We start from the raw sequence: 24,997 nt of genomic DNA on the forward strand, positions 1-24,997 counted from the left end.
TCCACTACCACACCTGGTTAATTTTTTTTGTATTTTTTAGTAGAGATGGGGTTTCACCCTGCTGGCCAGGCTGGTCTCGAACTCCTGACCTCAGGTGATCTGCGCACCTCGGCCTCCCAAAGTGCTGGGATTACAGGCATGAGCCATGGCACCCGGCTGGATGCGACATTTTAAAAATGTATACTCAAGACATGTAAAGATGGCCTGCAGGGCATTTGCACTCTGTGGATAAGGGCTCTCCAGTGGACGGGTGGCAGAAGGCTGTCACACTCCACCCACCTTTCTGGCACCCCAGGGCTGAGCTATAGCTCGCAGGTGGGCTGGGCTGAAGAAAGATTGAAAATTTTGCAATAAATGGAATTTTAGTTACCTAAGGAGATAAGTAACAAGGATAGCTCAGACAAGGAGTTTACTGACAACACAGTGTGAAACTCAGTAATTACGAATCGTGCTAGGGATATGAGATTGTGAAAAGCAGTACTAGATACACCGCTGGCATCACCAAGACACAAACACTGAAGGTGAAAATACAGCTTAGAATCTCCAGTTGTTAAGAGTCTCTGCTGTACTGTTTGTGCCTCGCATCTTTAGATAAACTAGCGTTCCTGGGCTCCTAGTGTTGGCTCGGTTGTGCTGTTCCATGTTTGCCTTTTGAATGGGATGAGGGTGCTTTTGGAGTCGTAAGGAAGTGCTTGTCACTTAAACGTGTTTTCTTCTTTGGTGCTCAGAATTCCAGCTACAGCGGTGACAGCAGATTCTCTACTTTGTCATCATCCAGAGAGGAGAAGTTGGTTGGTTTCCATTTAAATCTTTCACATTCTCTTCAGAAACCGCAGGTTTTGTAGCATGCAATCTTGTGTGTGTGGATTCAGCTCTACTTTTCTCTTTTGGTGTCTGTTTGACGGAGTTTTGTTTGGGTAGCTGTGTTATTGACGTGAAAAGCAGCAGTTAACACGAGCTCCTTCATTCAGATGTACTCCAGTGTGCTGCGTTTGACCACAGCAGCTCGAATGTGAATTGTGGCATTCAGCTGGCTGCAATGAAAGGACGTGTTTTTGTGTATATTTTCTAATTAGAATTAATCAAAAGGAAAAAAAATAATGAGAAGAATGCTCTTGAATTCTTGAGAGTTTCTGAAAACAGAACTACTTTGAAGAGTACATGCAAACTTTGTGGTGGTTCCTTGGGCATGGACTAGACTTGGAAGGAAAATCCAGAGTCTCATCCAAATCCACATGTTTACACAACAGAGTTCCTTCCCATTCTCTACAAACATGCATCGGTCTTGATAAACATAATTTCTAAATTGTTTAAGAGCCCTAAAATTGCTAAGGCTTGTTGGTGTTTGTTTAGGTTCAGATTTACTCAGCAAAATTGGGACTAGTTTAGGTAGGAAAATCAAGCAGGCCCTGGGATCACAAAGCTGAGCAGAGGAGGTGGGTGCTCTCCAGGCACTGACATCTAGAACAGAAGCCACTGGCACCGGAGACCAGTACAGTAGTGAACAGATGAGTAAATAGAATGAGAGGGAGACACTGGTTTTGCCAGGAAATGTCACAACAAAAGATGTGAACTGAACCTTAATAAATAGGAAGGGCCGGGTGTGGTGGCTCACACCTGTAATCCCAGCACTTCGGGAGGCCGAGGTGGGCAGACCATGAGGTCAGGAGATGGAGACCATCCTGGCTAACACGATGAAACCCCGTCTCTACTAAAAATATAAAAAATTAGCTAGGTGCGGTGGCACATGCCTGTAGTCCCAGCTACTCGGGGGGCTGAGGCAGGAGAATCACTTGAACCCAGGAAGCAGAGGTTGCAGTGAGCCAAGATTGCACCACTGCACCCCAGCCTGGGCGACAGAGTGAGATTCCATCTCAGACAAACAAACAAACAAACAAACAAATAGAACAAATGAAAAGAATAGGAACTAACCAGGTAGAGCCTAGAGGGGAAGCTCTTCAAGGTAAGTAGCCATTTGAGCAGAGCAGAGGCCGTGCAGAATGGCAGAACCCAGGAGAGGTGCCATGTGGCTGAGCACAGGGTGCTGTTGGAGCTATTCCGTGAAGCTGGTGACTCCAGTAGCAGCTCCCACGCTGAAATCAGAAAATGAAATCTATGCAATTCCTCTGCGATTTCCTTTACCCACTCCCATGTATCATTGACCTCATTAAAATGCTTCTAGAAGAAATAGCTCTGACCCTTCCCCGCCCTGTCCCCAATTTCCAGCCCCTATTCTCGTTTCCCTCCCGGGGGGTTGGGGGGTATCTTTTTCTTGCCAGGGCACTTCTTCCTCACCTCTTCAGCCCTTGTCCACCCGCTTCATGTCCAGGGAGACTGCAGAAGGTGCTGGCAGCTCCATGGCGCCCACTGCTTGCCACCTTTCTCAACCCTTCCCATAGTCCCCCAGTCTGTAATAAATCCCCCCACTGTAAGCTGATGGCCCTTCTGTCCCCCAGTACGTGAATTTTGACTCAGTATATGATCAGCTGTGAACACCAAAGCATTGGTGGGTTTTAACACCTTGAAAAAGGCTTTGGGCATTTTCTTAATTCAAGAGATTTTGCTGTTGCAGAGAGCACTTAGTCATTAAGAAAACTTCATTTCCAACTCATTTTTGATAAGCTGAGTTACTTGCTCTAAAATAAAAGATGGCAATAAATATCTCATCTTTGGGTATGAACGATTCACCCAAGTTCAGCCTGCATCTGACTCACTTCAGTCCATTTAAGAGAAATAACCCACATCCAAAGGGTTAAACATCAGAATGAGAGCTGACTCATTCAAACAGGGCCACATCTGAACTCGCCCTGAGCCCTGTGTGCCCGTGATTTGCTGCCCGAGGGCTCTTGTACTCACCCACCCTCAGAACCTTCCTGGAAATTGTGCTCTGTAGACATCTATTGCTGCCCAGTACGTGGTGCGTTTAATTTTATTTAATAATGGAAAGGTATCTGTGTAGAATGTAGTATTGATGACTCTTCCTAATATCAGTTAAAATTTATTTCAATATTTAATATCAACTAAAATTAAATCTTTTTTTCTGTGCGTGAACTCAAAAGTCCTAGTTTGGCCCCATCTCCTAGTTTTGTCAGTTGCCTGGCCCAGCCGTCTTTATTTCCTTCTGACCCTCGTTCTCTCCCTCCCCCGTGAGTGCATGCCTGTTACTGTTTTGGTTGTATAAGGTAATCGTCTCTGAACTCACTGGACTGATGTACCTTTGCGATGCCGTGAGGGTGTGAGCCTCTCTCTCCTCTCTGCTGCCCATTTGCTCTGATTACAGGGACTCTCCGGCTCCAGCCTTGGGCTTCCCGGTGGTGGCCTGGCTCCCATGCCCCTGTCTGCCCCAAATGGAAGCTGGGTCTGTCTCCTTTTCACATCACTTTGTCGCTCCTTCCCTTTCCTTCTGTGCATCACTTTAATTGCTGATTACATTTAGTGGATAGTTCAGCCTCTACACAAAGTCACAAGAACAAAGCTTAGCAACTGTTTTAATTGGCTTGACTAGTTTGCTAAGACTTTTGTCAATCTTATAGAAAAACCATGTCAAATAATTTAGAACCTATATAGAAAAGGAGACTTAAGGAAAAGGAGGGTTTTATTAAATGCATATTTTCAAAAACTCGAGTCCAAAAATTGGTCTCTTGGGTCTCTCCTCCTTTTCCAGCAATTGTTCCCCATTTGGGGTTTCATTTGTTTTTTTAAAAATATTTTTTCTCTTGTAAATGTGTCCAGGAAGCAATTTGGAAGGTTTTTGTGCCTAATCTGCCTCCTTGGTCCCTGAGAAGTGGACAGAACAGTGTTATTCCTTTGGCTGGGTCTCCCCGCTGTTTCCTGTTTTTACAAGGTCAGGTTCAGGTCCGGCCCTGAGGTGCTTGGCCTGTTAGCTATAGGTATCGAGTCTTATTCTAATCCAAGGAAGTCGGTGTCAGAGGTGAAAGTACACGTCCTATTTGGAGGTTGAACTGTCCTCTCCCTTGCATGTCGACTGGAGCTGCTGAGTGATCACCGCCTGGCCGTGCACCTTGCCTGACTTGCTCAGTGTGCCCTGGAAATGAGTCCAGATTCTGTCCTGTGGCACAGTCTCTGGACACTGGGAGCTGCCCTTGTGTCCCAGCCTGTCCCTTCACCAGCACTGCCTCCCCCTGACGTGTGTGCTAGGCAGGATTCTCCTTTGACAGGGCTAGACCGCGGCTCCTCTGGGGATGCCTCCCACACCAGCTGAGGCAGCCTTGCAGTGACTCCCTTTGTGTCTTGAAGACTGTCACTGGGCCCCTGGCATAGAAATAAAGACTCTTCCTGCTCCTGTCTTCACGTGTGGACATCTGCGTATTGAATACTGCCAAGTGTGTCGTTAACCTTGGATTTGAGCTGTGGGTTTTGTTGCTGTTGTTGTGTTGACCTTGTCACCATTCTGTGTCATCCCCTGACCCTTTCTTCCAGGAATGCCTGAAATGACTAGAAATGATCGTGTTTTAAAGATGCTGGGAAGTTTACTGTTTTAAAGTTAAAAATCATCTCGGTTATCTTTCTTGTAAATTTTGGATTTGCATCTATCAAATTTGCAGAAAACAGTGCCTCGATCGGTTTGTTTCCATCTAACCACTGTACAGCAGTTGGCTATGGTGAATGCTGAAACTATCGTGATGGCCTTTTGCTGTCATTTGTTGCTGTTTTTTCAAGGCTTTTAAAACCTGCCATTTGCTTTCATCCTCCAGCCCTCCTGTCTGTACAGCGCTGCCCGGCCTTCGGGGAGTTACCGGGTGCGTGTGCTGCCCACCCTGCTGCCCCGCACCTCCTCCCACTGTGCATGCACCGCCCCCACCAAGCCCAGAGCCGGGGATGTGCCTGTTCCCAGCCCCCTGGGGGAAGTTGCATCTTCACGTGGAGCTTACATGTGCCCGTGGGGAATGTCCCCTTTGGCCAGATCTGGGTTTTCGTGGGGAATGTCTGTGCCCTTTGGCCAGATCTGGGTTTTCTCTCCCCCGATTGTTGACTGTAGCTGCCACACTGCTCTGTCTCCAGGAAGCCTTGTGTTTGCTGGGATTGTTAGGCAGGAATGGAACAACAGCAATGTTTACTTTACCTATTGGCGGAAAGAATGGTGGCTTTTTAATGCTTTGGTAACCTGGACAGATACTAATCCATGTTACTATATTACTTTGGAAATTTCCAGTTTTAAATATAAGTACTTATGCTATGCAAGAAACGCAAAGTAAATACTCAAAGTGACTATATTGTCTTGTTAATAACCTTTTTTTTTTTTTTTCTTTTTCTTGAGACAGAGTCTCCCTCTGTCACCCAGGCTGGAGTGCAAGGGCATGATCTCGGCTCAATGCAACCTCCGCCTCCCGGGTTCAAGTGAGTCTCCTGCCTCAGCCTCCTGGGTAGCTGGGATTACAGGCACATGTCACCACGCCCAGTTACTTTTTGTGTTTTCAGTAGAGACGGGTTTCACCACGTTGGCCAGGCTGGTCTCAAACTCCCGACCTCAGGTGATCTGCCTGCCTCGGCCTCCCAAAGTGCTAGGATTACAGGCATGAGCCACCACACCCGGCCATTAATAACTTTCTGAATTTCCATCAGATTGCATACTTAAGTGTTTGATATATTAATAAATGGCTGAGCAAACTAGTATGTCCTCAAGGGAAAATAGGGAAATTAAAGTTCCTTTATACCGGGCAAAGTTTGACATCACCATTTGTGGCAGTGTAAGCTCCTGTTTACCCACGTTGATTAATTAAGTAGCATTTTCCAGTTAACCAATTACTCTTTCTTCTACTTAGCAACTTTTAAAGGGTTATAAAATATTTAACATTAAAACTATAATTAACATAATTTGATATTTTATCCCAAAGTCACTTCACATAACAGTAATTTTCTAAGCATCAAGTATGAGAATGCCATGACAAAATTCAGGATGTTCGAATTATCTGCTCATTTTAACCTGGATTAACAAGTTTTCACTTAGGCCTGGGATGTTTTTCAAAGTAATAGATTTAAATGGTCTGTTGGAGATTACATTGCACACCTCCTGACAATGACTAAAACCTGTCTCTCCTCATTTCCTTGTCGCACTCTGCAACCCTTTGAAGAGCTGGAAAGGTGGTTCTCAGCCTCCCCTGCATGCTTTTTCAGGTCATGCTCCTGGCACGTGTCAGTTTTTCACAGCTCACGTTTTCAGCACTTTCTGGGCACTCTTGGAGAAAGGAAGAGCGCCCATCCTGACAGTCTCTTTTGGTCACAGGCGTCTGTGTTGGATGAAGGCAGCTTCGGTGGGGCCCGACGGGGCAGCACCTCCGGCTCCCGTGCTGTAAGGCGCTTTCGGTGATACCTCCTTTCCCCCGTGCCTGCTGCATGGCCTGGGGATGCTCGCTGGGCAGGGTCCAGCCGTGGGGGGTGACTGGCCATTCTCAGGAGGAAGCACCGAGTCACTGGGCTAACCGCCACCTTCCATTGTAATGAAGGTCACGAATAATGTGAATCAGGAAACCTCTGGTTGTTGGTTTCATGTCCTCACTCATCAGGGAGACTAACTTGCACTGAGTTTCATCTGCTCTCTTTGCAGCACGCCAACAATACTAACAGGTCGTGAAATCGTCTTCAGTTAATAAAAACGGAAAAAGGGCAATTTGACAGGCCGCACATCATTTTCGTCCCTGAATAGTTGAGGAAGAGGAACAAATTTTAAAACTTGGAATGTTACGCATATTTCATTCCCTGTTTTTATTTTGTTGTCTCTCTACCTCTTTCTTCAATTTGAAATGATAGGCTCAGCTATGAGGGTAAAGATGTAATAGGTGCACAATAAACATTTGTGAATGAATGCATGAGAAAAGCAACAAGGTAGAAAAATGAGATGGAATCCGTGGAAGTGGGGAGACGAATTTGCGTGTCCCAGGGACCTGTGGAAACGGAGCGTTCAGTGCTAATCGGTGCTCCCTGGCGGTGGATCTCCTGTATTCAGAGGCTCCTCCCCAATCCTATAAAAATGTCTTCAAGCCCTCCAGGAAATAGAAAGGTTTACTAAGAAATACTTGAAATGCTTTTATAATTTTGCTTTTGCAGTTTATCAGCTACTTACTTGACTAAATCCAGTTTTATGACTTACTATGCTATTTGCCCAGCCATCATGGATATTCATGAATTCTTATGGTGTAAGCCAGTCTAACCTACAGTTTTCTTTAAAATGTAATTTATGAATATTAAATTCAGTAGTTGACATAGCATTCATTTTTGTCGACAACTGATTACACATTTATCAATTTTTATATTGCATAAGTTGTTCAGTATTTTGCAGCCCACTATATAACATATTTTTCCCGGTTGGTAAACATTTTCATAGGCCATTAGAAAGCTCATAAACCATGCGTGAAGAATGAAATAGCCCTGCCTATGATGTGATGGATAAAGCACAACTAAATGATTTTCTTTTGTCAGAAAAGAGGGAGAATACTAATTCAAGAGAAATTTCCCCCAAGCACCAGGTGGTTTTCTGGTGGCTTCAGTAGAGAGTCTAAGATCTGGCAGGACGGAGGGCTCCTGACGCTCTCCAGATGCTACTGTGTCGCGTCTGAGATGGGCTTCGGGAGTCGTCAGCCCTAGATCCTTGGCCCTCATTGCTCTTCTGCGAGCAGTGATTTCTTTGCTTTTAGCCCCCACAAGAATTGCCTGGGAGTGATGGCCTTAGAGACTTAAGAAAACAGAAGGTCATCTTGTCCTGACAGCACAGCTGCCTAAAATAGGGATGGTCAGCTCTGCTGTGAGCAGCAAATTAGCACTGTGAGGAAGAGGGAAGGGACAAGGAAGTTCCTGACCTCCCAACCTCTGCCATCTTTTTCCCTGGAACCCTCACAGTTCCCCTCCAGATGGATACTCCATTCCTTATGTTTACAGGAGGGCCTTGGGAGAGAGCCACCCCTGCTCTCGGTCCAGCGTGTAGGAAGGTTATGGCCCAGGACGGTGTCCAGAGCGGCCCCGGCGCCCAGGCCTGAGGTCCCAGCCCCAAGTGGTTGTGACCTCAGGGTCCAGGCTTCCCCCAGGCCTGCACAGACAGCCCTGGTCCTACTGTGGAGGACTTGCCCTGCCCCTGGAGGACCAGGAATTGCCCCCGCGCAGCTCCTGAGTGTGAAGTGACTTTCTTCGGTGTTGTGACAAAGCTGGGACGTAGTCATCACCAGTGGCATTGTCTGATCCAGGAGCCGAGGAAGTTGTTTCTGGCAGAAAGTGGAAATAGAGAAGAAGCCCAACATGTACCCCCTTTCCTAGTCCTCAGCTCCTCCATTTGGCCCACGTCCTTACTTCCATGTCACAGATGACGGGCTAAGGAACTTCCACAGCCACGTGGCCAACAAGAGATGGAGCCATGATTCAGACTTAAAGCTTTCTGACTTCTGCACATTAGCCACATAACTCCTGAACATAAGGTGCACGTGGACCGTGGCGATATAGACTTTCACTTTGTTTTTTTCTGCATGATTAGGTCGAGTTGGAAGGTTTGAGAGCTGCTTTTGCTTAGGGAAGCTGGGGTGGGCAGTAAGCTCTATTCACAGCAGTTCACTGTGTCTTTGCACCATAAACTAGGGCATGAATGGCATAGGATGGAGAAGGATTTGCTGCAGGGTGAAGTTTTCCTCTCTCTTATATCAGGAAACCCTCAGGCAAAATTCTTCTGCTTTAAAGTGTTGACATTAAGTGTTTTCCTTTATTTTCAACAAGAATGCCAAAAAGTGAGGCTAGTAATACTGGTGATTTTCTTGTATATCTCAAATGTGGCATTGATGCTTTACATGTGCTGTGTACACAGCAGTATTAATCTGTGAATCTGAAACAACGTCTTGCCCCTGAGTGTAAGTGTATAGTAAACATTTATCAAATAAAATAGAGGTGGATGGGTCTGGGGAACTTGCCCATCTTGTCCACAGCCCTGTACAATATTTAATGCTTTCAATTGACATTTGATGGTTATTTTAGTCTACAGTTGAAATCATTCGTTCATTCAACAAGTATTTCTTGAGTTTGCCAGGCCTCATCTGGTCACTAGCCCTGGTGAGGAAACAAACTAAGAGATGGTATTTGACATGAGATCATGAGCACCCCTGAAGATCTGTATGAGATCATGAGCACCCCTGAAGATCTGGATGAGATCACGAGCACCTCTGAAGATCTGGATGAGATCACGAGCACCCCTGAAGATCTGGATGAGATGAGCCACCCCTGCAGGTCTGGATAAGATCATGAGCATCCCTGAAGATCTGGATGAGATCGTGTGCACCCCTGAAGATCTGGATGAGATCATGAGCACCCGTGAAGATGTGGATGAGATCATGAGCACCCCTGAAGATCTGGGCTTCCTTATAATTCACAAGCAGGGCACTTCGGCAGGTCCCCAGCAGAGCCTGTGAGGCCAGCAGAGGGTTCTGTGCCCGGCACAGTGCAGGGTGTCCAGGGGCTGGAGTGGAGGGGCCTTCAGCAGTGGCGAGGCTTGCTATACGGTGCTGCGTGGGTCTCTCTTGAAGATGCTCCTCAGGACATGTCGGGATCCTAAATAGTGTTCAAATCCTGCCCCCGCCCCACCATGCCTTGCTCAGGAAGAATATGAGAATGTTTATAATAACGTGAAAATGTATCTAAGACTAGCAGATGTGAATATAAATCAAAGTTACAAGGGCGTAGCTTCCAGATAATCGAGTTGCTGGTATTTTCCTTTACCAGAAGTGAGAAAGTTCAGGTAAATGGATAGACAGATGTGTACATAGCAACCACCCAGTAGTCTGGCAATTTAAAAAGCCATACATAATTTTGTATTAACCCTAACTCTCATTTTGCTTCCACTTGGAAAGATAGTGGAGAAGCAAAATTTATGTTCCCTTGCTAAAGCACCAAGCGCCCTGTCCAAGTCTTCAGTTTCTGTGCCGGAAGGCAGCTTAAGTTCTCAAAACAGTCATTTCCACATCCACGGGGTGACTTTCTGTGTCTACATTAGGTGTGACTGCACACCCAATTGAGCGGGTGCTTTGTGTTATTTTCTTCTTCCTAACTCTGAGAAATTCTGTGTTCCTCTGGTAATGTGATTGTTTTATTCTTAGTGAGCACTGATTTGAATATGCGGTTGCTGTCTAACCCTAACTCTTTTCCTTGCCGTGCGTGGCTAACCTCACCACTTACTGCAGCATGTTTTCTGTCGGCCTCTATTCTCCTTGCTCCTTTGCTGACCCTGTTCCTTTGTTTCTGGCTGCGTGTCCTGGCGGCGGCTGTGTGGGCAGCCCTCGGAGTACAGCGGCCACCTCAACTCCAGCTCCCGCGCCTCCTCCAGGGCCAGCTCGGCCCGGGCCAGCCCTGTGGTAAGTCGGCCTCCTGGCCTTGCTCCTACTCAACGTCACCCTCCCTCCCCCTTCCCTTATCCTCCTCTTCCAACGTCTCCAAATTTAGAATATTACTGTGCGGTGATATTATTAGGATTACATTGCTCAACTTTTCAAGGACCGTGAAAGAAATTGTTAGCTGTGCTTAGAGATGGGCATCTTAGAGGAGGGAAACTTTATACAAAGGGAGAAAATCATATAGCCGTGTGCACGGGTGTGTGGTTTTCTTTTTATGATTTAAAAATTTGAAGTATTGACTGTTGATGCTTTGCTTGAAGTGTCACCTGTGATCGACCCAGACAGCGTTTAAGGTAAAGCGTGGCCTGTAGATCCCGGGACGCTCCCAGTTCGGCCCCAATCATTCGTTACCCTCCTGGTTCTCAGATCCTTCGAAATGTGCAGATTTGCAGCCCTGCATCCTGCTTGTCACTCAGCGTGGCCCAAGTTTTGTTTCAGAAAATAGGAGCCCTATTAGGTCATCCCCAGCTTGTTAAGTCTCATTATTATGTGTTTTCCCCTGGGTTGTTGGAATTTGACACAGTTTTACCTGATGTGATGCTTGAAGGCGACCCTATGACTCTTTTTAAAGGAAGAGTTTGCGGAAGGTTTTGGCCTGGGGGTTGTGGGAATGGAGGAGGGGAGGTGGGCACATGGCCGGGGAAACGGCTCCAGGCTGCACGACCAGACCAGCGTTCCCACCCTCAAGAGCCAGTGAGAAACCTTGGGGAGAAAAAGCAAAGATGGGCAAGGCTTCCCTGTTCGTCTCCACTCATATCAAAATTTCCAGCCTGAGCTGGGTGTGGTGGCTCACATCTGTAATCCCAGCGTTATGGGAGGCTGAGGCAAGAGGATTTCTTGAAGCCAGGAGTTGGAGATCAGTTTGGCCAACATAGCAAGACCCCCCATCTCTAAACAGTAAAAAAAAAAAAAAAATTAGCCAGGTGTGGAGGCACGCATCTGTAGTCGCAGCTACTCAGGAGGTTGAGGTGGGAGGATTGCTTGAGCCCAGGAGTTCGAGGTTGCAATGAGCTATGAGTGCCACTGCATTTCAGCCTGGACAACAGAGTGAGCCCCTGTCTCTAGAAAACAAAAACAAAAACTTCTCCCAGCCATCGAGAAGTTAAAATGTGGCTCTTCAGTTAGTTACTGAACACCATACTTCAGCGGGCTGATCCCTACAATTTTGGCAACGTTCCTAGTAATCAACCAAGAAGTCGCAGCGCGGAGACCTCCTGCTTGCGTGGATGTACCTTTTTTGGCGGGCTTTTCCTATTGTGGTGCTGGTGGTTTGTTTGTGTTTTAAATTAGACGCAGTCTTTTAAAACTGTGAGGTTTCCTACCTCGCACCTGATACCCGCATTCAGGTATCAGCAAATGCAGGTATCAGCTTCTTTGGGGGAAGAAAACCCAGGATCTCTGGCCACTGACTCTGAGGCTGCCTTGCAGAACCGCACAGCCTCCACCCCACCCACTATTTTCATGACCCCGAGGCCACGGCCCAGGTGCCATTCATCACTGTGCAGCACCACTTTCCTGTGCTAGAGGAATGTTTATCTCCCCCATCCAGCCATGGAGAGCAGGAAAATAGAGTTCAATACGGGTGGGCATTGCAACGCCAGCGCCTCTTTCTCTGGGGGAAGACTCTCCCCTCTGTATAAGTTGCAGACACCCAATCTTGTCACACATTTGGCTCTGCCCACCTGGCCTCACAGGCATTTGAGTTTGTGTTCCACCACTCCCCATCCCAGAGCCCAGCAGTCAGTAGTGAGAGAAGCCAAATGTGTGCAGGGAGTGTGAGGCAGCAGCTACCATGCAAACTCCAGGGGCACACCGCCCCCCAGTAATCTCTCCCCAGAGTGTATCAGGCAATAACAGGAACTCAGCTGTTCATTATGACATGATTTCCCATTTTCAAACCTGACAAGTTGGCCTTGATGCTGTTATTCAAATAACTGAAAGTAAATGGTTGTGAACAAGGAATTTCAGATCACAGACTCAGTAAGCCTGGCCAGCCCCCACAGCTGTGTCTTCCTTTAAGTTGGGATCTCTGTATTATCTCATACTCTATAGTAGAGCAGTAAACATAAGCTGACTTATGTGATCACTTAAAACTACCAGAAAGAAACATTTTCCGTAATAAATTTAATGTAGAATTCCTTTGTCTTCTCACACTCACTTTTCAGAAAAGAAAATATAAGTATTGCCAGGCGCGTTGGCTCACACCTGTAACCCCAGCACTTTGGGAGGCTGAGGCAGGTGGATCACTTGAGGTCAGGAGTTGGAGACCAGCCTGGCCAACATGGAGAAACCCCATCTCTACTAAAAATACAAAAATTAGCCGGGTGTAGTGGCGCATGCCTGTAATCCCAGCTACTTGGGAGGCTGAGGCTGGAGAATCACTTGAATACAGGAGGTGGAGGTTGCAGTGAGCTGAGATCGCACCACTGCACTCCAGCCTGGGCGACAAGGCAAGGCTCCGTCTAAAAAAAAAAGAAAAAAAAGAAAGAAAAGAAAATATAAGTATTTACAATTGACAGAAGAATGTTGTGGCTTTACTTTCAGTGAATCCCAAACATGCTTAATGCCCTCTGTACCCTCCGCCTGGTTCCAGTGAGACATGACAATTGGATTTTGTTAAGCATTGTCTTTATTCAAGCATATGATGAAGTCTCAAAATAACAGGGCTCAATATAGCCACTTAGAGATTGAAATGACACAAATTTCTTTGTCATATGAAATTGACCGAAGAGACTGAAATGATACAAATTTCTTTGTCATGTGTTTTCTAAATTTGTAGAAAATTTACTCACAGGTTTATTAGATGATCATAAACAGAAAGATGTGAGTTCGGCCTTCCTGGGCGTCCTGGGACCTGATGGGGGTGGGTGATCTCCTTGTATCTGCTCTTCCTTCCCTGAATCGATTGCTCAACTAGCAAAGGTCACTTGATTGCGGGCTGGTTGGCACGCTTAGGGAACAAAGGTCAGTCCCGCAGTGAGGGACAAGGCTGTCCCCCATCTCATCCTGGGTGCCTTACATCTGATGAAACCTCCTGTATGTGGTTCTTAGAATGCAGAGAGGTCTCTGTAGAGTGCAGGGCAGTTCCCTCACGGATGTGGTTACGGTATCCCTTGATTGATCATGTCGAGAATAGAAAGACGGTGAGCACAGGCAGCATCATCCCTGGTATCTGAAGAGAGCCTGGGAGACAGAACTAAGCTAGCTCATTTCCATAATTTCCAAAACTCATGGTCCTCTTACACTAAAGTGACTCCATTTCTGTTTTCTGTCTTGGGACATTTACACCATTGCTGGTATATTTTGGATCTCCTGGGACAACAGAAAGTGCTAGTGGGTGTGTTTGGCCTTGTTGATGGGAAGAAGCCAGGAGAGCCTGGATGGGACTCCCCGGTCCTTCTGCCTGGGAGGGAGGAGCAACAGGTCTTGGGCAGGGCCTGGTGTAAGCGTGGTGGCAAAGGTGAATGACCCTCCAGTCTGGCCTTCCTTGAGGTCACATGGAGCAGGCAGTGCTCTGAGGCAGGGAGTTTCAGAACCCGGGTTCAGATGTCACAGCTCTCATTCCTGGCTTGGGACATCTAGCTGGGCACATAAACTTCTTGTGCTTCCCCTGGAAAGAGGGGTCATGATACCCTTAAAAAGCAAAAAAACCCCCCCAAAAAATAAAAGAAAACATATGGTTACTTTATTTCTCCTTGGCTGGGGTTAGCCAGGGATGGGATACAGTTGTTGTAGCGAGAGCTCATGGGAAATGCTCCCAGGCCGGGGACTTCGTTGGGAACACGTATCCAGGGCCAGTATGAGTGAGGACAGAGGACAAGAAAAATATGAAGTCAGGGTCAGCCCTGCAGGCTCTGTAGGGAGTCCCGCCCTGGGTTTGGGAGATACAGGTGCACAGGTGAGTGTGTCACACCCATCAGAGGGGAGGGAGGGAGAGTGGTGCTATTAAAGGGCAGTAGTAACCAGAATGAAGGAAGTGACTGCTTGTCCCACTTCGAGAAAACGAAAATGCTTCAGTGTCCAGAGACCACCACCAGGGACAAGACTTCAAGTTTTCTCCACCCACTTGGTCCTCCCAGGGTCCTTGGGAAAGCAGAGAGGGCATTGGCCCCATCTCAAGACAGGCATAGAATACTGTTCACCTCATTCTCATCATCTCCCATGCTGTGGATGAGCTGTGTTTTCTTCCTCTCCAGCACGGCCAGGATCTTCTCCTTGAGGAAGTTGTTTCACTCATTCATTCAGTGTTTATTGAGCACCTAGAATGTTCCAGAAACAGGGCCGTTGTATGAGCAAATGCAGACTTGCCCCGGCCCTCATGGGACGCACAGACAGGGGCAGACGGATGCTTGTTGGGTGATCACACGTTGTGAAGCCCAGCAGCGGGGGTGTGAGGGGAGGCAAAGGTGCCTCGAGAGAGCTGGGATCCAGAGGTTTGACGGCCAGAGCTTGGGCCACACCCAAGCAGAGTGACTCCACCTAGTGAAGCCAACAGATCTGGGTCATCCAGGCCCCAAAATCCCACTGGGAACCTGGTGAAGCCATCACGTTTCTGAAACATCCATCAGGAATGTCCCAAGGGGAGCCTGGGTCCATATCTTCCCTCGTGTACTCAGAGAAGACAGGAGCAATGAACTCAGATCTCTGCCCATTTGAACTAGAAAAACAACACTATTTTGACTCATGTTTTTTGTTGCACAAAGAGGCAGGGGCAGGGACCAGGTGGAAAAACGGGTCTTGAATTACAAACGCCAGAGTTCAAAGATAAGTCATTCAGGCTAAAGTAAATATTATTGGATTTAAAACCAAAAACCGTCACCCTAGTGGTGGACTGTGCTATCATTTAAATGTGAAGGAAAATTGCCCTTAAAATGGGTGTTTTCTGAGCAGTGTTTGCTGTTTGTTTGTGTCTCAAGAAGGACCTCGCAAGGATGTTGCTTCGGTGATCCGTTTTTCCATCCAAGTCTGGTGTTGCCTGGCTGGGTGTTCAGGACAGGTTCCTTTTGTACCTGGGCCCTTGAGTAGGGTCTCTCTGGGTACGTGAACAGGTGCCACATATTCTTTCTCTAGGAAAATGGACAGGCAGCTGGAACATGGAAAACTTAGCGTTTTAGCCTCACCAGGCATCGTGCGTACAGGAGCCTAGATAGCAAACTCCTTCAGACACAGTGTTAGAAGGTTGGAATTAATAAAATATTTAATGTGCCCCTTGAAGCATTTGTTTTTGAAAGGAAACTTGACGTAAACTAAACTTCCACAGACATGTTTTAAAAGTGACTGTTTCCCGTAGATTTTCAATGATGTCTGTATACACTCAGCTGTGGCTGTAAAATACAACACACATACTTTGTAAACCTGTTAGTGTGACGTTTTCACCCTGACCTGAAATGTTTAGCATCACTCAGAATACGAGAGTCATGAAGCTAACAGGCTGCAATGTGTTCGGCGCTGTCGCCCTTCCCGTGCAGGAGGCCACTGTCTGCGGGGTCCGGTGCTTTCCCGTCCTGGGCTAGGGTGGGCGGGCAGAGCAGCCTGGACCGTCTGCAGCCACCGTGTCCTCTGGACCCCTCTCTGCACCATGCCCACCTCCTCCAGGCCCCCACACCATGCCATGCAGTGGCCGTGACAGTGTTTAAAATCCTTTCTTGTCTTCCATTTCTTCGTCATTTTAGGGAGGAAGTGCTGTGCTTTATGTCAAGATGAAACACAACATCTGATTCCTTACCTGGCTCTGCTAGGGCTTAGGAAAGGGGGCTTGGTTAAGGTGGACTCTGCTGCCTGCGGCTTCTGTCCGGGCCTGGCCCCTGCCGCTGTGACACACTGCCATCTGGTGGACACGAGTGGGGCTGCGTGGCTTTCCACGGGGCTGAATAGCCTTCCTGTGTTTCAGGAAAGCTGACAAATCCTTTTTCATTCAGAAGACACAAAATGAAATTTACTCTACTATGTAAAATAGAGATAGGTTAAACGTTCATTTGCCATCACCTTTCAACAAGAGCTTAATTTTTAGTTTTTCTCTGCATGGTCTCTACTTAAAAATATGCCCAGATTTTATTTTGAGTCCGTTGTGTTCTTCGGAGCAAGGACTTTTTTAAAATGATAAAAACAGCAAACTATGGTTTTTGGGGTTTTTTCCCTTATTTGATATTTTACAAATTATAAAAACAAATGATGTAGACGGTTACAAGCAAAACCATGCAGAACAAAGATGTGTTATAGCCCTGCCCCCCCAAAATCAAGGTTTGTGGACCCCGTGTGTTTTCTTTCTCAGCTTTCTTGCAAGAAATACCAGAAAGAAAAAAAGGCTTGGGTGGGCCCTTCTTTTACAGTCTCAGATATCTTCGTAGGTAAACGAATGCATTCCTGGAGCTTCATTTATTTCTCCACAATATTTATCCATTGCTGACCAGCAGCCAGAAAACATACGTTTTACACCGTGGAGCAAACATGCCACAGGCTTTTCAGTGGTAGTTTGGCAGTCTATTAAACTGGATTTTCATATCCCACCAAGAGTTAAACTAGCCTCTTTATTTTCATCTTATTAATATTTGTTCTGCAAACTAACTTATTCTAAGGAATAAAGGCTTTGGGCCCAGGAGATTTAATGAATTTATTCTCCAGCACACTAAGCGCTAGATAGATAGTTTACATGTCCTTGTTATTTGAAATTTTGTTTATTTTATTTAATTTTTTTTTTTTTGAGACAGTTACACTCTGTCGCCCAGGCTGGATTGCAGTGGCATGATCTCAGCTCACTGCAACCTCTGCCTCCTGGGTTCAAGAGATTCTCCTGCCTCAACCTCCTGAGTAGCTGGGATTACAGGTGCATGTCACCACACACAGCTAATTTTTGTAATTTTAATAGAGACAGGGTTTCGCCATGTTGGCCAGGTTGGTCTCAAACTCCTGACCTCAAATGATCTGCCCACCTCGGCCTCCCAAAGTATTGGGATTACAGACATGAGCTACCGCGCCTGGCCTTGAAATTTTGATTTGAAAAAATTTCAGGAATATTTTTATTTCCACATGAAGATAAGAACCACACTTGAATTGCTCCCATCATCCTCACAACTCAACATGGCTGCAGGGCTTCTGGGGCTCTGCCAGATGAGATGGTTCCCATCTGATCAGAGTCTGCCTTCGTACCTGTCTCATCGGAGTCTGCCTTGGTACTCATCTTATCGGAGTCTGCCTTGGTGCCTCCAAGTACACAGTTAGGCTGATGTGGCATGCACATCTGAAAAAATAACTCTAGATGTGCATTTTGACACATCAGCAAATGCAGATGGTATGGGCTGCAGATGGGGGCCACAGCTGGAGAGAGCCGTCTTCACTGCGGTATAGCTGGGCTGCACCCAACGTGAGAATGGACATCAGGGCAGAGAGCCATAAGCAGCTGGGATTGTGGAAAGTGCCCGTGAACACATAGTCTTGGACAGGGCCTCGGGTGGGTCCTTAGCAGCTGTGGCTAAGTGGGCAGAGGGACCACCCCCCACCACCCTGCCCAAAGGGCTTATTCAGCAAAGAGGGGAGAGAGGCCAGCCTGCCCCTGACTGCATCCCACTGGCCTGAGGGATGTGGCCTCTCTGCCTCCATTTCCGCTTCTGCTCTTGGGACACAGGAGACTGGTTAGATGAGAGTAGAAAGTTTATTTTTGAAGACCCGGGTGTGGGGTGGCTGGGCGGGACCATGTGATGGCTTTGGGAGCCAGGCCGCAGGGTTTAGCTTGGATCTGTTGAGTAGGAGACCCTTAAACATGGCCGCCCTGGTCTTGGATTTTGCTTTCTTTTGGATTGACCGAGTATTTTGTGGGATTCCATTTGATTCCTTAACTGGCTGACCAGCTGTAACTCCTGGTTATGTTGTTTTAGTGTTGCTCCAGGTGTCGTTGGAGGAGAGGTTGAAGGCACACGGAGTTTGCAGGAGGGAAGGTGGCAGTTAGCCTTCCTGGTGGGACCGGATGGTCAGGGCAGGGGCATCTGGCCCAGCGTGGACTCGGGCCATAGATGGGAAGTGGTCATTTGGAGGTCACCATCTCTCTGACACCCTGACCATAGCACCTGCACCCCTGTGCTGAGCTGCTGGTCCCCGGCACCAGCGTCTGCGCAGCTCAGATGTTGCTGAGCCGTGGCCTCCGCAGCTCTCCATCAGGATTTCTCAAGTTTCATTCTGAATTATCTCTGTGTGAGCTCACAACGGTGACTGCAGAGTGCCAGGTCATCTCTCAGATCTTCTGAATAAAACATATGGCCTGCAGTTGCCGCGCATGTCTTTGGCCGATTTTCTGACAATCAAAGTGAAGAAGTTCTGAGCTACGGGAAGCTGGGTTGAAGACATGATGGGGAAAACGTGATTAGTTGACAGCTATTCCCAGAGAGTTTGGAGACAAACTCAACCTTGGTAACCTTCTCAGTGGGCTTATGATAAGAACCTTCAATGTGCCAAAAAAAAAAGCCGCACTCCAGGTAGTTAATCTTTGTTTAAAAAACCCTTCCCCCCACCCAGCCCTGCAAACAAACAAACAAACAAACAAAGGAGAAAAAAAGAAACCTGTCTTTTGTTGGATGCTGAGCCAAGAAAGAAGTAACACCACTGCCAGCCTCTTCCTCTTGTCCCGAGACACCCTCATGGTGCAGGGCTCTCTCCAGGGTCCGTTCCTCATGTGCACCCCCTCTTGTAGTTCCACAGCCCGCTGTGGGTCCCACTGAGACTCCTACCCGAGGACAGGAGAAGAGGGGCCTCACAGACATCCAAATAGGAGAAGTGTGAAAAGCTAAATTTGGAGGGTCCCATTTTTCTGCTTCTAAATTACAAAGGAAGCAAATGTTTTGTTTTGTTTTGTTTGTTTTGTTTTTTATCATTCTTAGCCCCATCTTCATGTTATCCATTTAATGCTTTTAAAGTATTTAATACTTTGCCTATTTTCCTCTACAGGTAGAAGAGAGACCAGAAAAAGATTTTACTGAGAAGGTAAGGAATCGTTCATAAACCTAGAGGGTCCCAAAAGTTGTGGATGAAATTGATAAGAAAATATGTTGCTTGGTCTTTTTTAATAAGGATGTTCCCCGGCGACGGAACTGGACTAGGAAGCGGCCCACCTAACCTGGCATCACCTCCCCATGGGTGGGCCACCGGGAGTCCTGTCCGGCGTGCGCTAGACCCTGCAGAGCAGGGAGGCGTTCATAATGGGCCCCACCATGGAGTTTAGGGTTAATGCAGCTAATCGCAGAGCATCCAGGAGGTGCCTGGAAATGATCCTCTCCTTACAGTTTACTATAAGCCCATGAAGAGTTTCCAATTTGGAAATGGAATTAAAGTAGCAGTCCTGTGATGTTAGATTTATATGCAGTTTTGATTTTGTCTGAAATCGCATGTGTGTTAGTCCGTTCTCACACTGCCATAAAGAACTTCCCTGAGACTGGGTAATTTACAAAGAAAAGAGCTTTAATTGACTCACAGTTCCGCATGGCTGGGGAGACCTCAGGAAACTTACAATCATGGTGAAAAGGGAAGCAGGCACCTTCTTCACAAGGCGACAGGAGAGAGAACATGTGAAGGAGGAACTGTCAAACACAAAGCCATCAGATCTCCTGGGAGCCCACTCACTATCACGAGAACAGCATGGGGGAAACTGCCCCCATGATCCAGTCTCCTCCCACCAGGTCCCTCCCTCGTCTTGTGGGGATTATGGCGATTACAATTCCAGATGAGATTTGGGTGGGGACACAGAGCTAAACCATATCAGCATGTGATCCTCTCAACGTTCCAGGGGTCTCGTAACATGCCGGGCCTGTCTGCAGCCACACTGGCCTCTCTGGGTGGAACTTCCTCTCGGAGAGGCAGCGGAGACACCTCCATCTCCATCGACACCGAGGCATCCATCAGGGAAATCAAGGTGAGATGCTCTCTTCTTACTGACAACTTGAGAGAACCTTTTGTAAATATCAGTCTTTAGATTAAAAAAAAAAAAAAGAGTTAAGTCATAAAGTTCTGGATCTTTCTTCTTGGTCCTATCTCCCTCACCTCCCCTAAAATACGGTGTTCTCCTAACATCAAGACCCAGCTCAGATAGTGTCTCCTGCAGGAATCTGATCCTACCCACTGACCCACCCAGCAGGGCGGACTGTGTGCCGGCCCCCTGCGCCCCTCAGCACCCGGGGAATACCTTAGTGAGAGCACTCGGCACGTTGTGTTGATGCACTTGGTCGTCTCTGTATGCTTGGTCTGCATAGACATTCAGTCCACAAGTTTGGACACCAGACGGCTTTACCTACTTTCACACAACCCTTCCCTGCTAAGTATGTTCCCCTTCGGCCTAGAACTTGCCCTTTCCTTTCTCTTTGTAATGTGCCTTTAGTAGCCCTCATCTTTGTATTTTAATGATTTTTTTTGTCCCACTGTAGTGTAGGTATTATTCTCTGCTCTATCCTCAGCACCCAGGACAGTGCCAGGCATTTGGTAGTATTCCGTGTGTGAAAGAGAAACGCGGTGCTATTTGTTAAAGTAACTAGGGACAGTGCATCTGAAAACCTGAAGACTGGAAGGGCAGGTGAGGTGACTAGACCTGTGTCCTCCAGGGAGCAGAACCAAGACAGAAGCAGCTGAAAGAAGCCAGAACTGACTCAGATTCTGAATTTTCTAGTGCTTTAAACTAGGTTTAAAAGGGAAGCAACTCCCACTGGGGATGTCTGAGCAGCTGGATGGCCATTTGCCAGGGAGGATGGAGAGGGATTTAAGCATCCACCAGAGTTTGGCCACGGTCACCTTGAAGATGCTTCCAACACCTATGTTTTATAAGTTTACAAAACCAGAAGAGCCATTTCCCATGTGCCACCCCGGGGCCACCTGCAGCTCCTTGTTGCTTCCCTTTTTTTTCCTTTTTCTTTTCTTTTTTTTTTTTTTTTTTTTTTTTTTGAGACAGAGTTTTGCTTTTGTCACCCATGCTGGAGTTCAATGGCACGATCTCAGCTCACTGCAACCTCCACCTCCCAGGTTCAAGTGATTCTCCAGCCTCAGCCTCCTGAGTAGCTGGGATTACAGGCGCCCGCCACCATGCCCGGCTAACTTTTGTATTTTTAGTGGAGACGGGGTTTCGCCATGTTGGCCAGGCTGGTCTTGAACTCCTGACCTCGGGTGATCCACCCACCTCGGCCTCCCAAAGTGCTGGGATTCCAGGCATGAGCCGCTGCGCCTGGCCTGTTGTTTCCGTTTCTACAGCAGAGGAGCAGAGTTGGGCAGTCCTGATGTTTCTCTGCCCTTAGGTTGTGCGTGCCATTCATTTGTTCAAGTACTTACTGAGAGGCTGGCTCATGCCAGATGCTGTCCCCGGCACCAGGAATTTGGCAAAGTAGAGACTTGGAGCTCCACAAATGCAGGGAAAAAGTGCTACTGAGTTTTGCCTCTAGCATCTTACTGTATGTTGCACAGAGTAGGAACTCCTGGTGCTTGAATGAATTACTAAATAGGAGTTGAAATAACCTGTACCGTTTTCCGAAGCTCTATTTTGCCTGTTTTTTAAACTGTGTAAAATCATATGAGATACACTAAAATTGTATAAAATCATGTAAAAATATCATATGGGATACACCTGAACTTTAATCTTTAAATATTGAAGTTTATTTTCCTTTAACGCTTAATAAAACAAAAAAGAAAATTGGGTGCTCAGACTACCCAAATAGAAACTACCCTGAAGTATAAAAGATTTAGGGAATCACCTGTTTTCCCTTGACATCATCTGCCTTTTTTGCCATTTCCCCCAGGAACTCAATGAGTTAAAGGACCAGATTCAGGATGTAGAAGGCAAATACATGCAGGGATTGAAAGAGATGAAGGTACCAATTCACAGACGTGTGGTCTCACGATATTAACCCAACTTAACTTAAAAAAAACAACATCCTAAAGAAGAAATTCAAAGTGCATGCTTACTGTAAAGAGGCTCCAGGTTGTAGAAGAACTCACAATGGCAGGAATGCCGGCATGGGTGTACACTCACCATTTTCCCAAATGCATTGTTTGAACCAAGATTGAAAATGTAACTGCCCAGTAGAAAAGGTTACTAACATATCCCCTGACGCATGCCTTGTACTTACCATCCTTCCCCCAGGCTTAAAACCAGTTTCTCATTTCCCATAGGCGTGTGCCAGACACTTGAAGAAGGTTCTTGGTTTTCTTCACTTTTTGTAGTAGTTGTATACAAAAATGCTTAGGTTGATTTGCTTCTCAAAATATCTGATGTCTACTAATAAGGCTGTCCTCACATGCCACGCTTTTGAAACATCCCAATTATTTGCACCCTGTAAAATGCTACTAATTGAAGTAAAGACTGACTATGGCATTGGCTTTCTTGGAGCATGTGCACACTGCTTTTAGAGTGTGCAGTGACTTCATTGCACCAGCCAGGAGATGTGGTTGCCCTGTTCCTTGACAGTAAGGTGGACAATCAGTGACTGTCTTCCTTAGGCAGCAGCGAATCGTGGATCTGGAAGTGGGTGGCATATCTGTTACTTCCTTTTCAGCCCCCTAGAAAGTACCTACAAGATCATTTGAATTTAATATCAAAGGGCACCAGACAGAGGAGGTGACATCGATCATGACTAACTCACTATCTTCATATCTGCCACCTTTCCTGAAAGGGGGAAAAATAAGACTCTGGCTTTCAATTCATGCGAAAAGGAGCCACTTGGCCAGGCGTGGTGGCTCACGCCTGTAATTCCACACTTTGGGAGGCCGAGGTGGGTGGATCACCTGAGGTCAGGAGTTTGAGACCAGCCTGGCCAACATGGTGAGACCCTGTCTCTACTAAAAATATAAAAATTAGCCGGGTGTGGTGGTGCGCACCTGTAATCCCAGCTACTCGGGAGGCTGAGTCAAGAGAATCACTTGAACCCGGCAGATGGAGGCTGCAGTGAGCCGAGATCGTGCCACTGCACTCCAGCCTGGGTGACAGAGTGAGACACTGTTTCAAAAAAAATGCTGCTGGGGAGCCACTGAACCAACCGGAGACCCGCTGGTCCCACCTGAAGCAGCTGTCCTGGTGCGGAGGTGCAGAGCTAGACCAGCACTGGTCCCTCCAGCCCCCTCGTAGCCTCTGCTGCACCTGAACCGGCAGCTCTTGCCTCTGCCTTTAGCTCTGTATGTATGCGCCCTGAAGGTTCTGCTCTCTGTTCTGGAATCGCCTTCCCCTCCTCATGTTTGGGGACCTGCAAGGGTGTGAGGCACGTGAGGGCATCGCCATGCATATTTTACAGGCCTCTTTCTCTGGACTGTCCTTCAAAGGGAATGACCTTTGTCTTTCCAGGACCTACCCAGTGAGATCTGCCTGCCATTTTCCTATGGGTCAAAAATCTGAACTCACTACTGCTCCTTTCCTGATTCATAAGCCAGAGTGGGGCTGGTTGGCAGTCACTGGCTTGTGGCCCTGTGTAATTATCTCAGCCATCACACACTGGCTCTTTCACAAGGGCTGGTCACATGCCGCAAGTGATTCTTCAGAAATCTGTTGAACAGCCTGACACCCAGCCCTAGGACACCGTGCTGGGGGGATTCCCCAGCTACTGAGTGCGGCCAGAGACTCTACTGCCTCTGTGACCACATCCCTTTCCATACTGGTGTCTCATTTGTTCTCATGAGTGTGTCCATTGCTTTTAATAATGAATTTTCTGAGCAATGAGAATTTGGCCAAATTGAAAAGGGGGATTTCCATGCATTTGAAGTTGCCATGTGTTTCTTGTTCTGATCCATTTGCTCTAAGAAATATAGTCTAAGTTTAGGACTGAGGGTTTTTTTTAACAGAATACTGAATGATTCTTTGTTTTGATTTTTTTATTGCAATTTCAAAAATATGACCTGCTTTCCACAGGACTCTCTAGCAGAAGTTGAAGAGAAATATAAGAAGGCTATGGTTTCCAATGCTCAGCTAGACAATGAAAAGACAAACTTCATGTACCAGGTTGATACCCTAAAAGATATGTTGCTGGAGCTTGAAGAACAGCTGGCTGAATCTAGGCGGCAGTACGAAGAGAAAAACAAAGTAAGCATTAGTATGATACAGAATATTAACAATAGGCTGCGTGCAGTGGCCCATGCCTGTAATTCTGGTACTTTGGGAGGCCAAGGTGGGAGGATTACTTGAGCCCAAGAGTTCGAGACCAGCCTGGGCAACATGGCGAGACATCATTTCTCAAAAGAATTAAAATAATTAGCCAAGTGGTACATGGCTGTAGTCCCAGCTACTTGGGAAGCTGAGGTGGGAGGATCACTTGAGCCTGGAAGGTTGAGGCTGCAGTGAGCTGTGTTGACACCACTGCACTCCAGCTTGGGCAACAGAGAAGACACTGTCTCAAAAAAAAAAAAAAAAAAAAGGGAATGGTAGGATGTGGGTGTGTGTGTATATGTATGTGTGGATATATCATGTGTATGTATGTATATATAATGTATAATTTACATTATGTATTTTTATATTTTTGAACAATGGCTCTCCGCTTATCCAGGAAATCCAAACATCTGAGAATAAAAGTACCATACTCTTTGCCAAGTGACTTGAAATACTGATACGTATAATTTCAACATGTAAACTGGAGACAGTTTTTCTAGGAGAACATCTAATCCAAAAGCAAAAC

General features: G+C 46.8%; 1 protein-coding gene across 50 annotated transcripts in view; it reads left to right on the forward strand.

Moving 5' to 3' along the window:
* The window catches only part of LRRFIP1 (LRR binding FLII interacting protein 1), a 156,588-nt gene that overhangs the window by 105,293 nt on the left and 26,298 nt on the right, over nt 1–24,997 (forward strand). For 11 of the 50 annotated variants that reach the window (XM_055379856.2, XM_055379863.2, XM_063695327.1 and 8 more), the window contains 4 exons: nt 19,314–19,349; nt 20,149–20,274; nt 22,139–22,210; nt 24,238–24,408. In XM_055379856.2, the coding sequence (XP_055235831.1) occupies nt 19,314–19,349; nt 20,149–20,274; nt 22,139–22,210; nt 24,238–24,408 (405 nt within the window). Of the gene's footprint in view, nt 1–728; nt 792–4,715; nt 4,761–6,244; nt 6,311–10,262; nt 10,341–19,313; nt 19,350–20,148; nt 20,275–22,138; nt 22,211–24,237; nt 24,409–24,997 lie in introns of all 50 variants that reach the window. The other 39 variants (XM_055379840.2, XM_055379845.2, XM_055379849.2 and 36 more) reach the window with 9 other exon arrangements.

Source organism: Gorilla gorilla, chromosome 11 (genome assembly GCF_029281585.2).
Source record: "Gorilla gorilla gorilla isolate KB3781 chromosome 11, NHGRI_mGorGor1-v2.1_pri, whole genome shotgun sequence".
Lineage (NCBI taxonomy): Eukaryota > Metazoa > Chordata > Mammalia > Primates > Hominidae > Gorilla > Gorilla gorilla.